Source organism: Python bivittatus, unplaced genomic scaffold, assembly GCF_059951505.1.
Source record: "Python bivittatus isolate LINGU-HERP-01145 unplaced genomic scaffold, Pbiv_v1 ctg000530_np1212, whole genome shotgun sequence".
NCBI lineage: Eukaryota > Metazoa > Chordata > Lepidosauria > Squamata > Pythonidae > Python > Python bivittatus.
Window position 1 is genome coordinate 10,125,120 of NW_028277085.1, and position 20,388 is coordinate 10,145,507.

Consider the following 20,388-nt stretch of genomic DNA (forward strand, 5'->3'; position numbering starts at 1 on the left):
CTTTGGTTAGGTTATACCCACAGTATAGTAGGGTGAGAGGGAAACAGGGGGCTCTGGAATGAAGAAGGAACTACAGTAATCAAAGTCTTTAAGGTATGTGGTTGATTATCAATGCATAGCAAGCACACAATTAGCTTTTCAAAAGTCGATTTCAGGAAATTGTGTGAAACAAACTGGAAAATTGGCTGGGGAATACAGAAAAAACACATTCCATTGCCCCCTTCAATCCACTTACTGGGGGAGAGGGGGAACAACTATCCCTAAAGAAAGGTAATATTGTCTACATACTGAAAAGGCATAAACATTATAAAAATAATTATAATTATAATTACAAAAATTAGCTTGGAATTCAGGGCTGCTAAAGCCTTTTATCATCCCCTTATGTGGACTTCAATCTATCTGTGGTAGGAAGCAACTTTAAAATTTCAATAAAATATTATTTAAAAAAATCTATCTGTGGTAGGAAGCAACTGAGAGCCAGAGGTTTTCTTCAAAGACTTGAAGTTTGTTGTCTGGATTATTAGATGACAATGATGATTGTTATTGTGGTTGGTCGCACAGGCAGCCAGATGTTTAGACTGGATTTGGCATTTTATCCACCTATTGAGTCCTTCCCAAGGACCTAAGATAGGCAGATGTTGTGTGATGGTGTTAAGGGTATCGTCACAGGATGGAAGCTGTTCAAGTAAAGTTGCCTTTTGCAATTGACTGATGGTGATTTTGTCAATGCTGATGGTCTTCAAGTGGTGCTCCAGATGTTTTGGGATTGCACCTACGGTGCCTGTTGTTGTTGTTGTTGTTGTTGTTGTTGTTATTATTATTATTATTATTATTATATTATGATGATTATTAGATGGATGACTAGATTGGTGCTTTTTCAGGCTGTAGCAAACCCACTCAATTTTTTCATGTTTGACTGGAAAAAATTATCTTAAAAAAGGACTTCCAGTAAGCTTGGCAGGACTCTGGGCCACCCCTAGAATCCACCACCTCTACACTTTCCCTAATGTAAGGCTACCAAACATGGTCTGCAAACAGGCAGAGGACTGCTAGATGGCAGCAAAGAGATACAGAAAATGTTAAATGTTCTTTGCTGCCATCTAGGGGTCATTTGAATTTCTGCTGCTCAGTTCTGGTAGCTTACTTCCAGTACTGTAATGAAAATCAGGCGCTGCACTGAGCAGAGCAAGATATTTTGTTGCTGGAGGTGAAGAAGGTGCCCTCTCCAGTTCCATGAACAAACACAATGAAAGTATCAGCTGATGCTTTCTGTAACAGTGATGGAGATAATGTCCTCAAACACAGGTGAAGTTGGAAGAATGCAGCTTTGAAGTTCAGGTAGGCTGCCTAGAATACAGTTCTCTTCTTTAAAACATTGTGACCATCTCCCAACTCCCTCCCGATGCTCCAGTCCTCCTAATAGAAATGCTGGCCTCAGTCCACACCCAACTACTAATAAAGACCTAACCACAGGGCCAGCTAAGAAGTTGGCATCTCTTTCCCCCTCTTTCTAATGTACATGGAACGCTTGACCTGATAAGTAATTGGGTAGACATTTCAGTCTGGATATGATTACGTTCTGAAACAAACTGTTTAGTCAGGAGAGAGATGTAAATTGCAAAAGGCACCAGCTTCTGCTGACTCAGATAGGTTTGCCATAGAAGCCCCTGAGTTTTTGAGTTACGTGGGTCATTTTCATCTTTTGTCAGCTGCCAGATGAAAAGTGTTTTGTTGTTATTTTTGTTTTAAATTAGAAGCCTTTTATGCTGAAGTATTGTGATTGATTACCATCTAGTTAACTTAATTTCTGGGAATGATGATTGTGGTAGTGCCAAGACAAAGGTTAAGAAGATGAGTCAGGAATTTTAGTTTTCCCAAAGCTTGTTTCTTTGAAGATGTAGCTCGGTGGCTGAAATCTTACACTTTTATTAGGTTTTGCTGTAGGATCTAATCCTGAATAAGGAATAGCAGAATTTATAATACTATGAAAAGTATGCATTTTTTTTAGTGTTGACTTTATTCTGGTCACTGACCTGAATTCAATATATTAACAGCAAGGAAAGTTTGTATTGTGTTATCATTGTCTGCGTTCTATCCATAGTTTGTGAAACAATGATTGATTCAACCCAATTTTTAAAGTTCACATAACATATGGAACCATAACCTAAGCTGTTGGAATGGATTCCAAAATGATTACACTGTCAATACTTTTTGGAAATAGGTTGGGGAGACAAGAGTTCAAATTGCCACTTATCTAGGAGCTCACCGAATGATATTCAGTTATTCTTTTCAATCTGGTTTATCTTGAAGGCTTGGTGTAAGAAAAAAATGGAATATTGCTCATGTCTGAACTCACTGAAGAAAGCAGAATAAATAATATTCTCATCTGAATACTATGATGACGATGATGATCAACTGAACATGGAGAATCCTTTAGGTTCTACTCTGTGCACTAATTCGCAGTGCCCAGTATCTATCACTAAGGATAATAGCTGAACGTTCACATAAATGACTGCTCCTCAAATTAAAAAGGCAATCAATCAATCAACCATAATTTGCCTGCACATAAAAAGCTAATATATCAAGCAGAAAGCTATATTAAAACCATTCTCTTTGATGCCTAGTACTCTACAGGAAGTGTAATGGTATGTGGGAAAGACCTTGGGAGACGGGGCGAAGAGATGCTGCCTAGGAAATGCTCAGATAAGAGACAGCATAGCCCACAGCTGGATAGTGGGCGGGGCAAGAGGCCCAGAAGAGACCCTCCCTAATTTCTTGGGCTGTAAAGGAGACGGTGGGAGAATTGTACTTTTAGACTTGCAAGATTCTGTTAATGTAGCTTTACAATAACGTAGAATTAGCTTATCTGGTCATGTTTCCCATCTGGTCTACCTGGTAAGGCCGACAGGAAGGGACGTTTTTATATGCAAGAATGTTTCTGAGCCCAAAGGCAGTGTTCTTTTGCTTGTCTTCTCCTCGTGAGGATCCGAACGCTGCATTAATTCAACTTTTGCCTGATTTAGAAGGGCTCATGCATTCTTAAACAAGAAGCTGACCACAAGGATGAGCACCACGCTTTTGATATTATACCTCCACGATTCCCACCTCGCTCATTGCACCAGCCTCACTTTGCCGGTTCTCTGTCCACCATTTTGTTGCCTGGCCCGCCCTCCACTGATTTTTCTAGGAGCGTCCGCGCTCTGGTTTTTCAAAAGAAAAGTTAGGAAGGATTAATTTCCCTGCGGAACTGACCGTGCTTGCTGTAGTTGCAATATTGTTTCTGTATCTAAGGAGGCAATTAGGGAGAAAGTAGAAGAGAAATAATTTTGTTGGTGGGTATCTTAAGGCTGTCTGTTGCTCTGCTTAGCTGTGTGGCTCTTCCATAAAAAGTAGTGCTTTTTATTTACAGATGTTCTTGTTGCTTCTCCTCCCGGCTGCGTTTAAGGAAACCAGTTCTCAGCTGGGCACTGTAAAAAGCTCCATTGGAGCAGAGAAGAATGTGGATCCCCATAGATTGCTGCCCCTGATTGATCCTTCATGTAAGGGAAGGGTGGGCGAACCTGGGCCTTTCCGAAGTTTATTAACTGCACCTCCTAGCCAACGTGATCAGGTAGAATGGGGGTTGCCAGGAGCCGGTTCAGAAACAAGTAATAAAAGAAGCACGGATTTGTTAACCTTGTTAGACTACATTATTCTAATTTGCAAGCATGCAAAAAGGCTTCTGCCTTTAGCTGTTCTGAAATAAGATGTAGTATTCAACATGGCAGTTATAGAAGTGGAAGATGGAGTACCATCGGTTGTAATATGACAGACGTTAGCTGCCCTTCAGGTTGAAGCCTGGTGACATTAAACAGTTCTGTGTCTCCAAAAATTTATTTTATTTGCAATGCTGCTGCGTCAGGGGGTTTCTTTCCTGAAAAAAAATGGCCAAATTCAATTACCACAGTCTCATATCATTGTTTATAATTCCCACAGGTGTTGACCATGCTGGTTCAGCACTATGGGAGTTGAAATCCCAAACAGCTGGAGGACAACACATTGGGAAAGATAGCTCTGTGCCCCCCATCCCCAAACTGGTCAACAGAATTACAAGCCCCAGAATGCCATTGGGCCCCGATGGCTGGGAATTGTGGGAACTGAAGGGTCAATGTATTGTTATGATTGAGATGCTAGCCTTTCCTAACCTGAACCCCTTGAGATATATGGGATCATACACTTAACGCTCATGCTATTTAGAAATGGTAGAAGCGGTCGCTCAATTCATCTGGAGAGCACCAAGTTAGAGAAAGGTATTTTATACTGACAGAAAATTCCTTCTAGAAAATTACGTGGGCAAAATAGCATCACCCATCCCCCCCCCCCCCCACGGAGAGAGTTGTAAGGGGTGGGGATGGGGAACCAGAAAGAGTTCATGGAAGTCAGTGCGAGATGATCAAGACAATAAGTCACTGCAACAACTGGTCAGGGTCACTCCCCCCCTTTCCCCTTGATCAGATGCTGAGACAGCAGAGAAAGGGCCGTTTAGCGGGTGCGCTATTGCTTTGGGTGGGCTCCCGGCTCTGTCCTCCTCTGCATTGATCCGCTTCCATTTCTGCAGCTCCTGCTGCCGCGGCTTTCTCTCCGCAACTTTCTTAAGTTGCTTGACATTTTAAAAGGGGGGGGGCTTCATGGAGCGCGGTTTTGCGTTGCATGGCCCGCAAGAAATCAGCGCCCAAGAAAGGCGGGGTGCAACTGCGTGCAATTGATCAGGCACCGACGAAAGGACGTTTCCCAGTTTTAATGCGGAGGGGGGAGTGGTGGTGCAGGGACTCCTTATTTATTCCAGATATTTGGAAAGAGAAGCCCGGCTCCCGCTCCCCGCCCACCGACTCCTTTGTCTTCGCCAGACTACAAAGTGTCTCCAGCGGCCCGCCCCTTTCTCTGTCCGAAGGCTCCTCCTCCTCCTCCCCACCAGCCCAAAGTGCACGTGGCTCCCGGAGGCGGAGCGACACCCTTCGACCGGAGGAAGACGCCACGCCTCCCCCGCGGGGAGCCCTCCGCTTGAATGGAAAGGAGCGCGCGCTCCTCGCCGCCCCGTACGTAACCCTTGCAACCGCGCGAGGCGCAGAGTACGCATGTCCAAAGCAGCGGCGATGGGAGGGGGCAGCAAGGCGGGGGGCGGGGGCGAGCGCCGGCGCAGGGCAAGGCTCTTCCGCTGTGGCTAAAGCGGGCGCCCTCGCCCGTCTTCCTCGCCCAAGAGTGGCTTCCGGGCGCAGGGCTGGGGATCGTGGCTAGCGCAATAAGGAACCCTTCGCAGCTCTGGCTAGTTATGGCTTCTTCAGACTGGGGGAGAGACCAGGTCCCCCCTTTTCCCCTCTCCGCCGGCATCGTCGCCCGCTGCTGCTGCCGCTTGCCGAAGAATGGCGGGCGCCCGCGCAGTTGCCGCGCTGGCCGAGTCTAGATGGAGGGTAGGCGGGCTGGTCTATGTAGGTGCCCCTCGCGAAACGAAGCAGCCGACTTCCCCTTCCAGCGCGCGGTCAGCGCCTCGGTTCCTTCGGCTGCCGCCTCGTCCCTCCTTGCCGGGGAACAGGGCGCGCGCGTGTGCACGGATGTGAGAAATAACACGCGCAGAGCCCATACGCGTGTGCGTGCCCAGTCTGGCGTTTTATTGCGCCGCAGCTGAAGTTTACAAAAGAGCGGAGGGAAGAATGAAAGCGAAGGAGGCGGGCGCGAAGCTGCGTAGCGAGGCACGCCCCTCTGACCTGGAAACCTCGGCCACCTCGCCCCGGAGCCGAGGCAGAAGCAATGACTCGCGGGGCACATGCTCCGAGCGGCCCCCCCCCCGTTATGGGAACGATCCTCAGCGCGTAACCAGGGGGCGGGAAGGTCCCAACGCCGGGCGGTCTCCTCCCCCTCGAGCCCGCAAAGGCGCGGGCTGGGCAGCGCAGCGCAGCGCAGCGCTCGCCCCCTTCACGCGCGCGGCGGCGGCGGCTTTGTCACCTCGGCTCGCTCCCCCTCGCTCGCTTCGCCTCCCCTCCCTTGACGGGCACCCCCGGTTTGTCCCACCCGCCAGGGCCTGGGGACGGTTTTCCTCCGTTCGCTGCTGCGCATCGGCGTGCTGTCCCCGATTTGGGGAGAAAAACCGTGACGCTTTGGGGGGGAGGAAACGGGGCTCACCCCTCCGCTTTCCTCCAGTCCGGGGGAACGAGAAGGGCCGGGCCCCTGCTTGCCCCGCACGGGCTTACAGGGTTGGCGCCGGGGTGCAACGAGCGGGCGGAAGGCGCTCCCCAACTCCCCGTCTTGGTCCGAATTTAGACAACAAAGAAGAGTAGCTTTCTCGCACAGGGGCGGGGCCGGCGGCCTAGCGCCCGCCCCTTCGGTTCTGGATTTCGCCAATCGCTTTGCGGAGCGGTCACGGCTTGCGCGGGCGCACTCCGTCCCTCCCCGCCCCCCCCATCGGCTCGGGACGCTTACGCTGCGGCGCTGTGATTTCTCCCTTCCCCCGCCTCCTCTTTTCCCCCGCGTTGTCTGGCTGCAGCAGAGGCTCAGACAGAAGAGAGGAGGAGGAAGAGGAGGAGGAGGAGGAGGGAGAGAGAGAGAAAAGGAGGGGGAGAGGAGGAGGAGGAGGAGGAGGGGGAAAAAAAGAAAGAAAATCGCTGAGTGGAGGCTGGGAGGGGCTCCTTAAAGAAACGGTGCCATCGCCTGGCATTGTGGCCAGCGAAAGAACTCTAGGGGGGGAGGAAAAAAGCATCGCTGCGCTTCCCTCCATTCTCTGCACGCCACCCCCCCCAACACGCCACCCCCCCGGGCAGGCCAGGAAAAAAAAGCTTGGGGGGGAAATCGCATGGGGGGTGTTTTCTTGGAAAGCGTCTTATAAACCGGATTGCACTGAAAAAGGAAGGCGGTTTTTTTTAAGGCACAAGGAAACTACAGTTGGGAAAAAAAAAAGGTTCGGGGGAGGTTGGTTCCAATCTAAGCCAGCGTCCAGGATTTGCTCTCCAAGCGCTCGTGTGCCTCCGCTTTCTTCCCGGGCTGCCGCCGCCGCCGCTTACTGGCCATCTGCCTTAGCTTCTTCCTTTGTGTCTGATTTTTTTTTTTTGGTGCTTCTTTTCCTCCCCTCCCCCGCCCCCCCCGCGCCACTGATTCGAGAGCAGAAGGGAAAGGAAGAGGAGGGCGCGATCCCATACGTCCACCGGGACTATGCCCAGTTCGTTGTTTGCGGACATGGAGCGGAGTGGGAGCGGAGGCGGCGGAGGGGGAGAGACCCTGGATGACCAAAGAGCCCTGCAGATCGCCTTGGATCAACTCTCCCTCCTCGGCTTGGACAGCGACGAGACGGGCTCCCTGTACGAGAACGAGCCGCGCAAAAAGAGCGTGAACATGACCGAATGCGTGCCCGTGCCCAGCTCGGAACATGTCGCCGAGATCGTGGGCAGGCAAGGTGGGCTGCGCTGATCTCTTTCCGTACGGGGCGGGGGTGTCGGGGCGCGGATCCGCGGAGGAAGCCGTGAGAGTTAGCGGCAGGTCTTCCGCCACCGCCTCTTCCAGGCTGGCTGGGGCTGGGCTGATGGGGGGCTGCACAGTGGAGCCCGGCTCGCCCCCGGGGAGAGGCTTAGCTGGGGGGCACCCACCTGGGCGCAGATTCGCAACGCCCCCTCCCCGCAGCTTAGACAAAGAAAGTGCAGAAATGTGGCGGGGGCCGTTGGCAGGCAGATGTGGCTCCGACTCGCCTAGCGGCAAGCAGCCCTCCGCTCTCAGAATCAGCTGCGCGGGGGAGATGGGACGCTCCACCCCGCCCGTGTGCTGCTATTGTTGTTCTTCGGCCCTCGACGCGCAGGGGTGTTCCCCGCGAGGAGCCGAGGTGAGCCGCGGGGCTGAGACGGCACCCGCGTTCCGAGCGGGGTCCCCGCAAGGCAGCTGGGGCAAGCGCCGCTTGCGCCTTTGTTGTACGAGTTCGGAGGCGTCTCTTACCAGCTTTTGCGGGTGTGGGGCTGTGTGTGGGGTTAACCTGCCCCCCCCGAATGTGCGGAGCAAGAGCGTGAAAGTGCTCCCTTTGCGAGAGGGGGGCGTTGCGCGGTCGGGACTGCCCGCGCGCAGGTTGCGGGCTCCGCTCGCTTGGCGTTGCTGGGGAAGAGATGGACCCGGGCGCCTTGGGGGGGCTCGCCTTGTTGGTGGTTTTCGCCGAAGCGCCGCGCTTGTGGCCAATGGGGATCGCGGCAGCCGCGAGGCGGAGAGAGGGGCGTGCGTATCTGGGGCCGATTTTCTCGTTATTGGTACTCTGTGGCACTCGAGGTGGGGGAATCGGAGGGACAATAGCTTGGCCGGGTGACAGGTTGTATCGTCCCTCTCCCCGCGTTGCCCCCGAGAAATGGAGGTGTAACCGGTCCTGTTCTCCCCACCCCTTTTCCCACCCCATCCTCCTCCTCCTCCTCCTCCTCCGCCGCCGCCATCCTCTCCTCTCCTCTCCTCTCCTCTCCTCTCCAGGTTGCAAAATCAAGGCGCTGAGGGCAAAAACCAACACCTACATCAAGACTCCGGTGCGGGGGGAGGAACCGCTCTTCGTGGTAACGGGCAGGAAGGAGGATGTGGCGATGGCTCGGCGGGAGATCATCTCGGCGGCGGAGCACTTCTCCATGATCCGCGCCTCCCGGAACAAAAACACCGTCTTGAACGGCACGGTGCCCAGTCCGCCCAACTTGCCCGGCCAGACCACGATCCAAGTGCGGGTGCCTTACCGGGTGGTCGGCCTGGTCGTGGGGCCCAAAGGAGCCACGATCAAGCGCATCCAGCAGCAGACGCACACCTACATCGTCACGCCCAGCCGCGACAAGGAGCCGGTCTTCGAAGTGACGGGCATGCCCGAGAACGTGGACCGCGCCCGCGAGGAGATCGAGGCGCACATCGCCATGCGCACCGGCGGCCTCATCGAGCTGAGCGACGACAACGACTTCCACGCCAACGGCACCGACGTGGGCTTTGAGCTGGGCGGAGGGGGCGCGGGCAGCCTCTGGAGCAAGCCCACGCCGCCGCCGCCGCCGCCGCCGCCGCCCCCCCCGCCGCCGCCCTCGTCGTCGTCCTCCTCTTCCTCCTCTTCCTCCTCCTCCTCCTCCAGCATCACCCCGACGCCGGGCCGCAAGCCCTTCTGCAGCTACCGGAACGACAGCTCCAGCTCGCTGGGCAGCGCTTCCACCGACTCCTACTTCGGCGGCGGCGGCAGCGGCAGCGGCCGCCTGGCCGACTACAGCCCGCCCAGCCCGGCCCTAGCCTTCCCCCACAACGGCGCCCCCAGCAACGGCTACGGCGTCTACGGGGGCACGGGGGAAGGCCTGGCCTCGCCCGACTGCTGCGCCGCCGAGCTGCCCCCCTTCGACTCCCCGCCGGGCTTCGACCTGGCTCCGGCGCCCCCGGCGGGCGCGCCCCTGATGTGGTCGCAGTTCGAGCGCAGCCTGGCCTCGCCCGGCGCCGCCTTCCCCGGGGCCGCGGCGGCGCCCAATGCCAACCTGGCCTTGTTTGTGAGTGGCGGGCAGAGGCGGGGCGTTCCGCCTGCCCCGCCCCTGACGCGCCTTTCCCCGCCCCTGCACGCCGGGCCGGGGGGCGTGGCGCTGGCCGCCGAGCAGCACCCCTTGGCGCGCCGGGTGCGCAGCGACCCGGGCGGCCGCCTGCTCGCTGCCGCCGTGGCGGCCGCCGCCGCCGCCGCCGCCGCTGCCACCTCGTCGTCGTCGTCCTCCTCGTCGTCGTCGTCGTCCTGCTCCTACCCGCTGTATGCCAACGGGCTGGGCTGCCACTTGCCAGGCTTGCCCTCCGACTCCTCGGCCTCTTCCTCGTCGTCCAGTTCTTCCTCCAGCTCGTCCTGCTCCTCGTCCGGGATGAGGCGGAAAGGCAGCCGCGACTGCTCGGTCTGCTTCGAGAGCGAGGTGATCGCCGCCCTGGTGCCCTGCGGCCACAACCTCTTTTGCATGGAATGTGCCAACCGCATCTGCGAGAAGACCGAGCCGCAGTGCCCCGTCTGCCACAGCGCAGTCACTCAGGCCATACGGATCTTTTCCTGAGAGTCCACGCGCGCGCCCGGACGCGCCTCGGAGCCACCCCTGGCGCGGAGACTCGCCTATGGATCGGTCCGTATTCGCGACGCGCTTCGGAGGCTGCAGTGTCCACACATCCCAAAAGAGTAATAATGAGAACGGTGATTAAAAGGAATTGCGAAAAGGTGAACCTGACATTTTTTAAGATGGCTATTATCTTAAAGTATATATATATATATATATATATATATAAATATATATATAAATCTATATTATTTTATTTTATTTTATTTTATGGCATTGAGTGTACTGTAGCCTAGGATGGGTTGAAGGGGGATATTTGTAACATCTGGTGCATGCTATTAATATTGAGGAATGACATTCTAGTAATAGAATAGTTTTAACACTTTATCTTAAGGCCAAGCTTCCAAAACATTCTCTCTCTCTCTCTCTCTCTCTCTCTTAAAAGTAGGAAATGCATATGGATTATGATGGTGTTTGAAACAGTATAACGTGTTGGTAGTTGCTAGATTGCTATTGAGATATAAATCTATGGATGGTTTATTTTCCTTGAATGTTCTTGAAAGGGCAATTTTTTTTCCTGTGAAAGTAATAATAATGAACTTATGATACTGCAGCTTTATCAAAGAAAAAAGAAGAAAAAAAGGAAAATGTAACATATCTCTTATATATATAAATAAATATATATATATATATATATATATATTATATATATATATATAAAATGTTTAAAGGTTTTAAAAGATAAATTGCATTAATACAGATTGAAGTATTTTATTCTTTTTGACTTGAAAAATTATATTTCATATTGCAAAGATGTTTACAAGTATTTTAATTTAAGTTCAGTGAACTTTTTTGTAGCTGGGTTAAATCTTTTTTATTTTTTAGTATGGCCTTATGGCAAAGAACACTGTATTATTTTGCTATCACACAATTGTGAATGAAATTACAAAACCATAAATGTGTAATACTTTGAACAGTATTCTGTTGGGATGGAGATTTTTTATAGGTTCAGAAAAAAAATCTTTTAAATCTGCTTCACCCAGCATATTTTCTATTCAGTGATATGGAGCATATTTTATTCTATATTATTACAAAAAATTGAAGCGTTTAAGCATATGTCAACAGAAACTGTTGATGCTTTCTAACATTTGTATAAATAGAATCCGATGGAAATTACAAAAAAATTCTGTTGCACCACTATAGTTTAGTATTTCTATTTTAATACATTTGTTTACCACTTGTTTCTGTATATGTAGGTGATGTTAAATGTACTTTACTGAGCAAAGTTTAAAAACAAAGTATATTTTATTTTATAAAGGGCGTTTAACCTCATGGTCAAATACTAATATTATATTTGCTGAGACAAGATTTGAAATTGTATCAAGAGTTTTATTTTTCTGACATTTAAAGTTCTACATAATAAAGGTAAAACTTAAGTAATGGTGCTACTTCATGTTTTTTTTAAGTATTTCTATATAAATAAAATATTACAGAAAAGCAGCTGGTGTTGTGAGTAGATTTTGGTGTTCTGTTTTACTGAGTTTTGTGTTTCACAGATGGGGTGGGAAAATACAGTGTTTCTTTAATAGCGTGTTATTGTTTGAAAAGAGGTGTTCCTGTTTCTTGTTGGGTTGGATACTTTGTAGGAAGCTGGGTTTTCAACCAGTCAGTTCCATGTTTTTCAAAGAGAATGCCTTATAAAAGTGTATCCTTTTTGTGCTACAGGTTTATAATGCAAGTACTTCCTCCTGATTGTGTAGAAGGGCCTGTCATGCCGCACACATGTACCACAGGCTTGCACAAAGCGTGACTTCGCCTTCAGTCTGAAAGCAGTGCACCAGTCCTTGGGGACCCGCCAACTGCTCCCCTTTTCTATAGGAGAATTCCAGAGTCAAGGGTCAGCGGGCACTTTATGTGACTAATGGGTTGTGTTAGCCTGAAGGATACCGTCAAGGCAAGTGTTCAAGTAAGTGCGGAAGGATGGTCTGTTGACACTGAACGCAAGGGAGCATGCCCGTCAGAGCTGGACCCTGGAATCGACCGTCCCTCTTTGCTTCCAAGTATTTCACTGTCTTTCACTAGAACAAGAGGAACCAACATTTTGAATGTTTCCAATCTATTGGTTCCTTTGCCTCTGTGCTGTAAATAGTTGATGCAATGTGGGTGGTGTAATCGGTAGTGTTTATATGTTTCCCCAGGTGGCATTCCTGCATGTCGATTGTGGGCTGTGTGCTGCTTCTAGATAACTGCCTTTCCTGATCAGAACCAGTGAACTCGGCTTGGCCTCGTGAACTTCGCTGCAACTGTCTGTCTCAATGTCAAGGTCTCGCAGGCAGCTGTGCAAGGATAAGGCATGTATAGCTTATTGGGTGCATACCTAGAGGTGAAGCTTTGTTCAAAATGTAAAATATGCAATGAACGTACAGTGCGGTTTCTTTGGTTTTGACCTGAAACATTGTGTGAACTTTGCCACTGAAGTTTGCAAACCGTGCTTTATGGCTTAGCCTGTTGGCCAAGCCCAGCCAAAGATGGCCTGTTCAATAAACCATGGTCTACTATACAAACCCAACCACAGTCTAATCTTTATAGGGCCAAGAATTAGAATTGTCTGCCTTTTGGCTGGTGGTCATCTGGATATTTCCATTCCTGTTATGGTACCCCTAATTCATCAGCCTAAAAATTGATTTAGCAACTACTCCCATCTGAATAAATCATGCAGATGGCAGTATGTGTGACCTCTTACCACATTAATTCAGCCTCCCTTAATCAAAGACGCTCTATACCTCAACTCACATTTTTCATTGCTAGTTCTACAACATGCAATGATTGGAATGGTGGCAGTTTTAATCTACCAGGTCGGTTAAAATTGGTTTAATGGATGTAGATTTAAGATAGATGTATGTCTGTTATCTTTCTTTGAAGCAGTTTAGGGAGGCATAAATAAAGCCATCCCTTCCCTTTAGCATCAGTCTTGTAAACTAGGTTGAGTTGAGAGACTGGCCTAAACGCAACTGAGGAACGTTGGTAGCCCCAACTCTCAAGTAAGTTTTTGGAGCCCTTTAAGAAAAAAAAAACCTTCCCCCTTTTGAAAAGTGTAAGCTGAACTGTTGGGGCAAATTACTTAAGGGCTGATCCTGCAGGATAATAATGAGTTGCTTTCATTCTGCGTTTCCTCTCTAGACTTCTGAAAATTGCCTTCTGCTCTTTGTTCTTCTTGACAGGAGAGGAATTGGCTCTTTGCTTTTCTGATATTTTTGCTGAGTGAAACTGTGTTTGACAAGCAGCAATTTGCTGAGACGATGCATTCAGTAAGATGACAGACTGAGTTATTTATTTTTGTTTATGTGATGCAAGATTGGGAGTGCACAGGGCTTTGTACTAAAAAAAAAATAGAGCTGCAGTAAGAAAGGAGATCCTTTCATTGAGATGAGTTTGATGTAATTTAATTTCTGCAGCTTAAATCTGCGTATATGTAAAATTGTACTATAGAAGCAAAATCATACTTTCTTTGCATCAATATCAGGGACTCCTGAGTTCTATGGCTGCCATTGTAAAAGAGGCATTTCTCTTAGGTGAAATAAGACTAGGTGTGCTATTCGTAGTTTGTTTGTTTCAAGTATTGATCTTAATAGTTTTGTTTTTTTTTAAATCTCATTTCACAGGGCTCTTTCTAAGCCAATTAAAAATTGTAATCAATTAAATGCTTGGCGTGTCTAGAGAATGGAAGTCTGTGAAGTCTGTTGAATGTATGGCCACCTTTGGGTCTTATTTCCAAAAGAATTCCATCTTGATTAGAAGATGCCACCATTCTCTATCACCGACATTCTTGTGCATGCTGGCCCTCCCTGTTCTATTCCTGATCTTCCTGGATTAGGTAGGAAGATCTCAAGAGATGTAAAATTCTTTAGATATTAGTCAATGCTCATCGATGCCTTACCATGAACTGGGACTCTCTAATAAAGTAGGATTCTTGTTTCTGAGTAACTGAATATGCATAGAGACCCTTTCAGACCATTCTACTCAATGTGGGATGGTTGGGGAAAAAAGCAGATGGAGATCTTGGAAGCAAGACTGGCATTTTCATGTTGCTTCATGTGCTGGAATTTTCTTTTCACTTGAACAGAGATAAAATGAATGTTTGAGAAAAGTTGGTTGCAGTGTTGGGTTGGTGGAACTTTACCAAACATGCTCTACAATAGCCTTCACCCAACCAGTCTTCTGTGTTGGGACCAACATTCCCATCCTTTCTAACCTGCACTACAAGAAGGTGCACCAGCTGAGGATGATGAGAATTGTGATCCTCTCACATCTGCAGGGTGCATGGTGGGGAAATTGTAGTCATTGGCTTTTCAAGTTAGTTTTGATCTGCAAGGATTTATCCATGCTCCCGCTGCTTGACAGACAGGGAATATAATGTCTTCCATCTCTGAAGCAGGCAAGGCTATCTCTGCTGGCTTCACAACAATGAGGTCGAAACTGACAACCTGACAGATGAGTTTTTAAATGCTTGATCTTAAAATAGGTCTTTGCAGGTAATGGAAGAGCTGGCTATAATCCACAAAGGAGGTAAGCTGCAGTCCAGGGGATTCAGTGGGATTTTATGTATGGAAGTGTGCTGAACTGAGATCACAACATTTGAATGGCTGTCTTCTTTTCTCTTGATGAGGATCCCATAAATAGTTCTTGTATGGAAAAAACTTAGAGTCAGACGAAAGGTTAGCCATCTTTAAATTACCTGCCATATTTGGCTCTTTTATGATGGCAACTTTGCAGAGGCAGCAAATGGGTTTGCGGTTTGAGAAACCTGTGAGCACTGTCACAAAATGGTTGGCACAGAGACCAGGCTCTGTATAAAATACCCTTATTCCCATAGCCCAAAAGTCTGAGATAGGACAGATTTTCATGGGCAAGGTTTTTCCTGAAACAGTTGCAGAATGAATAAATTGTGGGATGAGTTGGGTGGATTTCATCCTAAAATGTAATGCTCTGTTGAATGTGCTCTTGATAAAATACACATTTTGCATATACGAACATTCAAAATGCTATATTGCATAAATAACACAGTGCTGCCAAGTATCAAGTTTGTTTAGATCAGATGCATTAAGAGTCTTTGATTTCAGCCTGAGCCTAGATTTACCTTTATTTACGATTCACTTGAGTTCTGTTTACAAAATGGTAAATTTACTATTTTATTTACCAGATGTGTTCATGCACTCTTTTTTTCCTTTCTCTTACAGTGATTGCACAGCTATTCAAAAATAAATCCCACGGATTCGGCTGGGCTTATTCCTGGTAGGATTGGAAAAGAAAAAAAATGCTGCAGCTGCCCGGATGGAAGGATTGGTCTGGTTTGGTTTTCATAATAACTCATCAGTCGAAGAAGCAGCCAAATCCGATCTCTTGTAATTTTATGCTACTTGTATGGCTTATAACGCTGCTGTTGCTGATAGTAATAAGTTATTGTACAAGAATAGTTATCTTCGTTTTTGGTAGATCGTTCCTGGACAAGAGACATGAAAGAGGGTATAAACTGCTCAAAATAAACAAACACGAATGCATAATGATGCAAGAAATGAATTTATGCAAATGCTGGTGTGTTTCAGAGGTCTTCAGCCAAGCTTCCTCCCACACAATGCCTAGTGTTACCTTCAAAAGGCATTCAGCAATCCCATCCTTAACCAATTCCTGTTTTAATAATACCGGTAATCATTGTTTCTATTCTTATTTTGCAGAAAGAAAGATGATTAGGAAGGGTCATAACAAATGCAGGATGACAATAGCTGTATCCCCAAGTCTGGTGCTGCAAGTGGGGCAGGGCAATTGCACAATCAAAACCTTCTTCAGAAACACCTTAGTCTTCAAGAACTACAGAACCAGGTTTTAAGGAAGGACAGAACACATGGTGTGTTTGAATTTTATTTGACTCTATCTGTAGACCTGCTAGTGCAAAAAGGAAAGGTGATGGAGGAGAAGGAGTGCTCAGGAGCCTGCTAAGCCATGAATCCATGACTGAGGCTGAATCCTGGTAAAAGATTGTGGAGAGTGGTCCTCCAGGTTGAGAATTGGGGGGCACGTATAAGTCTGCCAAATGTTGGAAGGCTGACGTGTTCCAGCTCTCAAACCTTTTGGAATATTCCATTTAGAAGTAGAACATTTCTGAGGATGGAACCCTTCCAGTGGACAGATCCAGACATTCTTAGGTTCAAGTAGAACTTTGGGGGTTGAGACACGTTTGACCCATGAACATTTGGCTTATTTCTGCAAGCGTACTTGTCCTACAGCAACGCTATCAGTTAAAGCGCCAGATGGAGCCTCAGTCATGAAACCTCACAGGACGACTCTGGACTGCTCAAACCTCTTTCAGTCCAACCTATCACACAGTTGTTGATTTGGGGGGGGAAAAATGGGAAAGAGAAAAATGTGCTACCTGGAGGATAGATAGGCTGTGGTATCTGTGGGCTCTGGTTGCTTTGATCAGAATGACATTGTGGAAGTTCAACCTCACCATCATGTGCCCATCTAGAAAGGGGTGAATGTGCACGTGGATGTGCACGTGGTGGTGATACACATAGAGAAGGGGCGGGGCTTGTGTAACAGTACGATGCTGCTTGCATCCCTCTGACCCTCCGCTCTTGGCCTCCCCCACAGATGCCACTGAAGGAGGCTATGTCTAATGGATAAATAAATAAATTGATCCCCTAATCTCAGTTGACTGGGAGGAAAATATGATGGTGCAAACTTGAGCGAAGGAGATCTGTTTGTGGATAAGCCCTTCCTGGAGGATCTTGGCCATGAAAATGGCAGTCCTGGATAGCGCAGTACTGTATTAATTGCTTGTATTTGCACTTCTATCTAATTGTGCAAAACAAATGCCTCTTTGGGGCTAAAAGGCAGTCATCTAGAAGCATCTGTAAATGGTTTACTTAACATATGCAAATTTATTCTCATTTGATATGTGTATATTTGTGCAGTGCTGGAAAATATTTCAAGCTGTTGGCTGCTGGGAGCTAATTTTTAGATGTAGGTTTGAAACATAGAGGCGCTAACTTTGAGCAAGGCCAAATAAGGTATTTTAGACACAAGCAACAAGGTTTTTAAAGGACACCTGGACTTTTTCCAGTTGAATACAGGTCTGGTACCTAAACAATAGGCACTTAATTTAAATAATAATTACAGTAAGGAAAAGACTCCCTTGAGTGAAGCTTGACTCCTAGTTTTCTTGGCGATAATACAGAGATAATTTGCCATTGCTTTCCTCTGGGATAATTTTTCAACTTCACAGACTCGCCTGCAGCCCTGGGATCTCCTGATAGTCTTTCATCCAAAAACTAACCTTTGTTTTCTTCTCTTGTTTTTTGGGGATCATACACTCAATCAACAGAGGAAGAGGAGGGATGGAAATGTTTACCCTGGTTCACACATTACACTCAACCATGGTTTGTAGAGTTAGCTACAAAGTCTGCATTCTTACGTTTTGCTAATCTGTGAACCAAAATGGATGGATTCACACAGCATGCTAAGTCAAAACCAAATAAAGATACGATGGTTTAGTGATTGTGTGAACTCAGTCCCTATCTTTCATGTCCATCCAGACCGGCAGATTCTCCCCTCTTCATGCTGCTATGATTTCCATCTTAGTAGATTGTGCCTTAACAAGCCTAAACTTGCTTTGCTTCTCCTGACGCTGCTTCATTCATTCCAAAACATACTTTCAGTCATGTGCTTGGGGTTTCCACATCCTTCTTGTAGGATTAGATGGAGGAAGTGAATGTTACAGCTATTTGTTACATGCATTTTGGACAACGCTAACACAATAATCAAGGGACGTTTTCCACAGTGGCTTCATGTAGTTAACAAAGATAATAATAATGTATTGATTAGCCATTAGGCTATATCAGAATACAAAATACAGAACAATAATCAGACCATGTGCTACAAAATAGAGTAAAAGGCAGAATTAAAAAGACATGCAAATTTGTATTTCTGTGTCACCCCTACAATTTACCCCAATCAGATCCACCTATGCAGTTCTCAATTGTACTGTTTTGCTCAGATAAAGGGTCGTGTTATATGTAATATTTGGGTTCCGACCGCCCATGAAATACGTTGTTTTAGTGTAAGGATCCCAATAGGGTGTTTGTCTAATGTGCAATCCAAGGGTAACAAGGATGATCAAGGGAGTTGGCTCCTGTGGCACCTTCAGACTATGAATATGATCCATTACAATACCGGCAAAAGGATGTGAACAAGGAAGGCTTTGTTCTGTCGTCTTACAAAGAGTGTAAGAAGCTTGATTCGTTTCAGAGCAAAATGTAAGAGCTAATTTCATTTTAATTAACTTTGCTCCAGTGGCAGCTGTTAGAAGGGGTCTTTTCAAGCTACTTTTAGTTTTAGTGTGTTTTTAAGATCCTATCTCTTGTGCTATTGTATATTAATGCCTTTTCCCTTTTCTCCAACTTCCTTATTCTAAAAGATTGACAGCAAATGATGGAGTTGGAAACAAAAGTGCTATTCCTGTTACTGCTCGGATAGAAAATTTAAGATAACAGCTTGAATGGGCTGTGTTTACTCACATACTTCACCTGGTCAGGTAAAGACCTAGTAGAGACATTTGCATGGCACCTGAACCTTGTAACCCTGCTTAGATTATTTAATTGTTTATGTAGCTTAGTGTCTCTGAGAATTCAGTCTCTTTTTTTGGTAGCTGAGGGCTCAGTGTATTGTATGAACCCAGAAAATGGGTTAATTCAGTAACCATGTTATTTACTTATTTTCTGAGGACAGCACGTAGTTAAATTAAGGAACTTGCAACGAACAGCAGTCTTCTCAAAGAAAAGTAGGTAAAGACATAATTTGCATGATGCACTAAGCTGCAATATGGTTAAGCCTGGACTAACATGTGAAACTGTATAAACTCTTGTAATTTGTAGATAAACCATCATTTATTGCCAGGGTTTTTTTTTAGCAGTATTTGCTGGTCAATATCTTCTCTGCATTGTGCTTTAGCAGCTGCTAGCGTTACTTTGTTTTTCTGTAATTATGTCCCAAGGCAAGGTGTTTTTCCTCAGGTGCTAATGTGAACAGGGTTAGCACATCAGTCTAAGGCTAAGCCATGATGTTTGGTTTTGGCCTAGTGTGTTGTAGAAATCCAGTCTTTGTGCTTTAAGACCATGGTTTGGGGCTTAGTATCTTGTGCAAATCCAGGCAGCTGTAGTTTGATAAACTACACTCAAGAAAATCATGACTTCATAAATGTTGTGGACCCTGGCATTGAAACCTTTCTCTCCACCATCATCCTATAGACCTCCCTAATCCCTGCCTTTGATTCGCCAACCTAAATTTTCCTGTTTCTGCCTCTTCACATCAAACTGTCTTCAAAGTCCAGACTCCTGATTCTCCTCCTCTCCATCATGTTGGAGAAATAAGTGGAAGACAGTGTTGAAGAAAAATTCATTTACCTGATCAGTTGTCTATCATCTCCAATACATCTCTTTAAGCTATGTGCAATAGACTCCTGTGGCTTGTTGTATAAGAGTGAGAAAAGTTGTTTGGCAAAGTGGTGCCTGTAGAAATTCTCCCTTGACTATCCTGAATTTCATGGGTACTTGACCTTCCTTTTATCTCTGCTCAGACTGCTTATCTGCTTCCTTTCTTGCCCCCTCTCCCCCTACCCCATTTTTAAATTAATGCTTTGCTGAAAAGCTGGGCCCGATGGAAGATGGTCTGTTGGGAGACACAGCAGAATGCACAGCAATTTCTCTTTCTCATTTTCTCTTTCTGCTGCTCTGAAGACAGGGGAATAGGGTGCCATCAATAAATAAGGCGCAGCAAGAAAATCATGCAACACATTGATTTCTGAGTCTTTTGAAGGCAGATTTTAGGGGTTACTATGATAGTTTCTCTTTTGCTGCACATTGGATTGCAAGAAGCTGAATTCCAGGAGCCAAGTGTAGCTGCTACTATAGGGTTACTTTCCAGAAGTTCCATATGTGGCATCTGTCATTCACGGAAGCCACTGGGTTTTTGAGAAAGCTCCAAGTTACGCTGCTCAAGTTGAACTAAAACATCATTCCCTTGTTAGAAGGTTGGGGCATGTAGACATTTTTATATATTAAGACAGATAAATGTTTAAACATCTAAATGTCTTAATATATAAAAATGTCTACATGCCCCAACCTTCTAACACCCTCCTCCCTTTATTTCTTGTTCTCTCTTTTCTTCATTCAGTTGCAGGCATCTTGTGCCTCTGGGGAGTAGTTGCAGATGACCAAGAAACCCTGTGCCTTTGACAGCCATGTAGAAGAGGATCATTATGGCAAGTGCAGCGGAAACAAATGCTATTCCAGCCAAAAGCCATTTTTGT

General features: G+C 46.9%; 1 protein-coding gene across 13 annotated transcripts; it reads left to right on the forward strand.

Moving 5' to 3' along the window:
- Window positions 1-4,963: 4,963 nt before the first annotated feature.
- Window positions 4,964-18,933, forward strand: MEX3B (mex-3 RNA binding family member B). 13 transcript variants are annotated; one of them, XM_088148625.1, is made up of 6 exons: window positions 4,964-5,075; window positions 7,134-7,420; window positions 8,464-12,376; window positions 13,247-13,333; window positions 13,688-13,899; window positions 15,263-17,996. In XM_088148625.1, exons 2-3 carry the CDS (start codon window positions 7,180-7,182, stop codon window positions 10,026-10,028), a joined length of 1,806 nt encoding a protein of 601 aa, XP_088004751.1. In that variant the 5' UTR covers window positions 4,964-5,075; window positions 7,134-7,179; the 3' UTR covers window positions 10,029-12,376; window positions 13,247-13,333; window positions 13,688-13,899; window positions 15,263-17,996. The 13 variants fall into 13 exon arrangements, with proteins under 13 accessions (XP_088004751.1, XP_088004756.1, XP_088004746.1 ...); XM_088148620.1 differs by lacking the exon at window positions 4,964-5,075 and having other exon boundaries at window positions 6,584-7,420; window positions 8,464-11,991; window positions 12,224-12,376; window positions 15,263-17,993; XM_088148628.1 differs by lacking the exon at window positions 4,964-5,075 and having other exon boundaries at window positions 6,584-7,420; window positions 8,464-11,979; window positions 12,224-12,376; window positions 15,263-17,993.
- The last annotated feature ends 1,455 nt before the right edge of the window (window positions 18,934-20,388 follow it).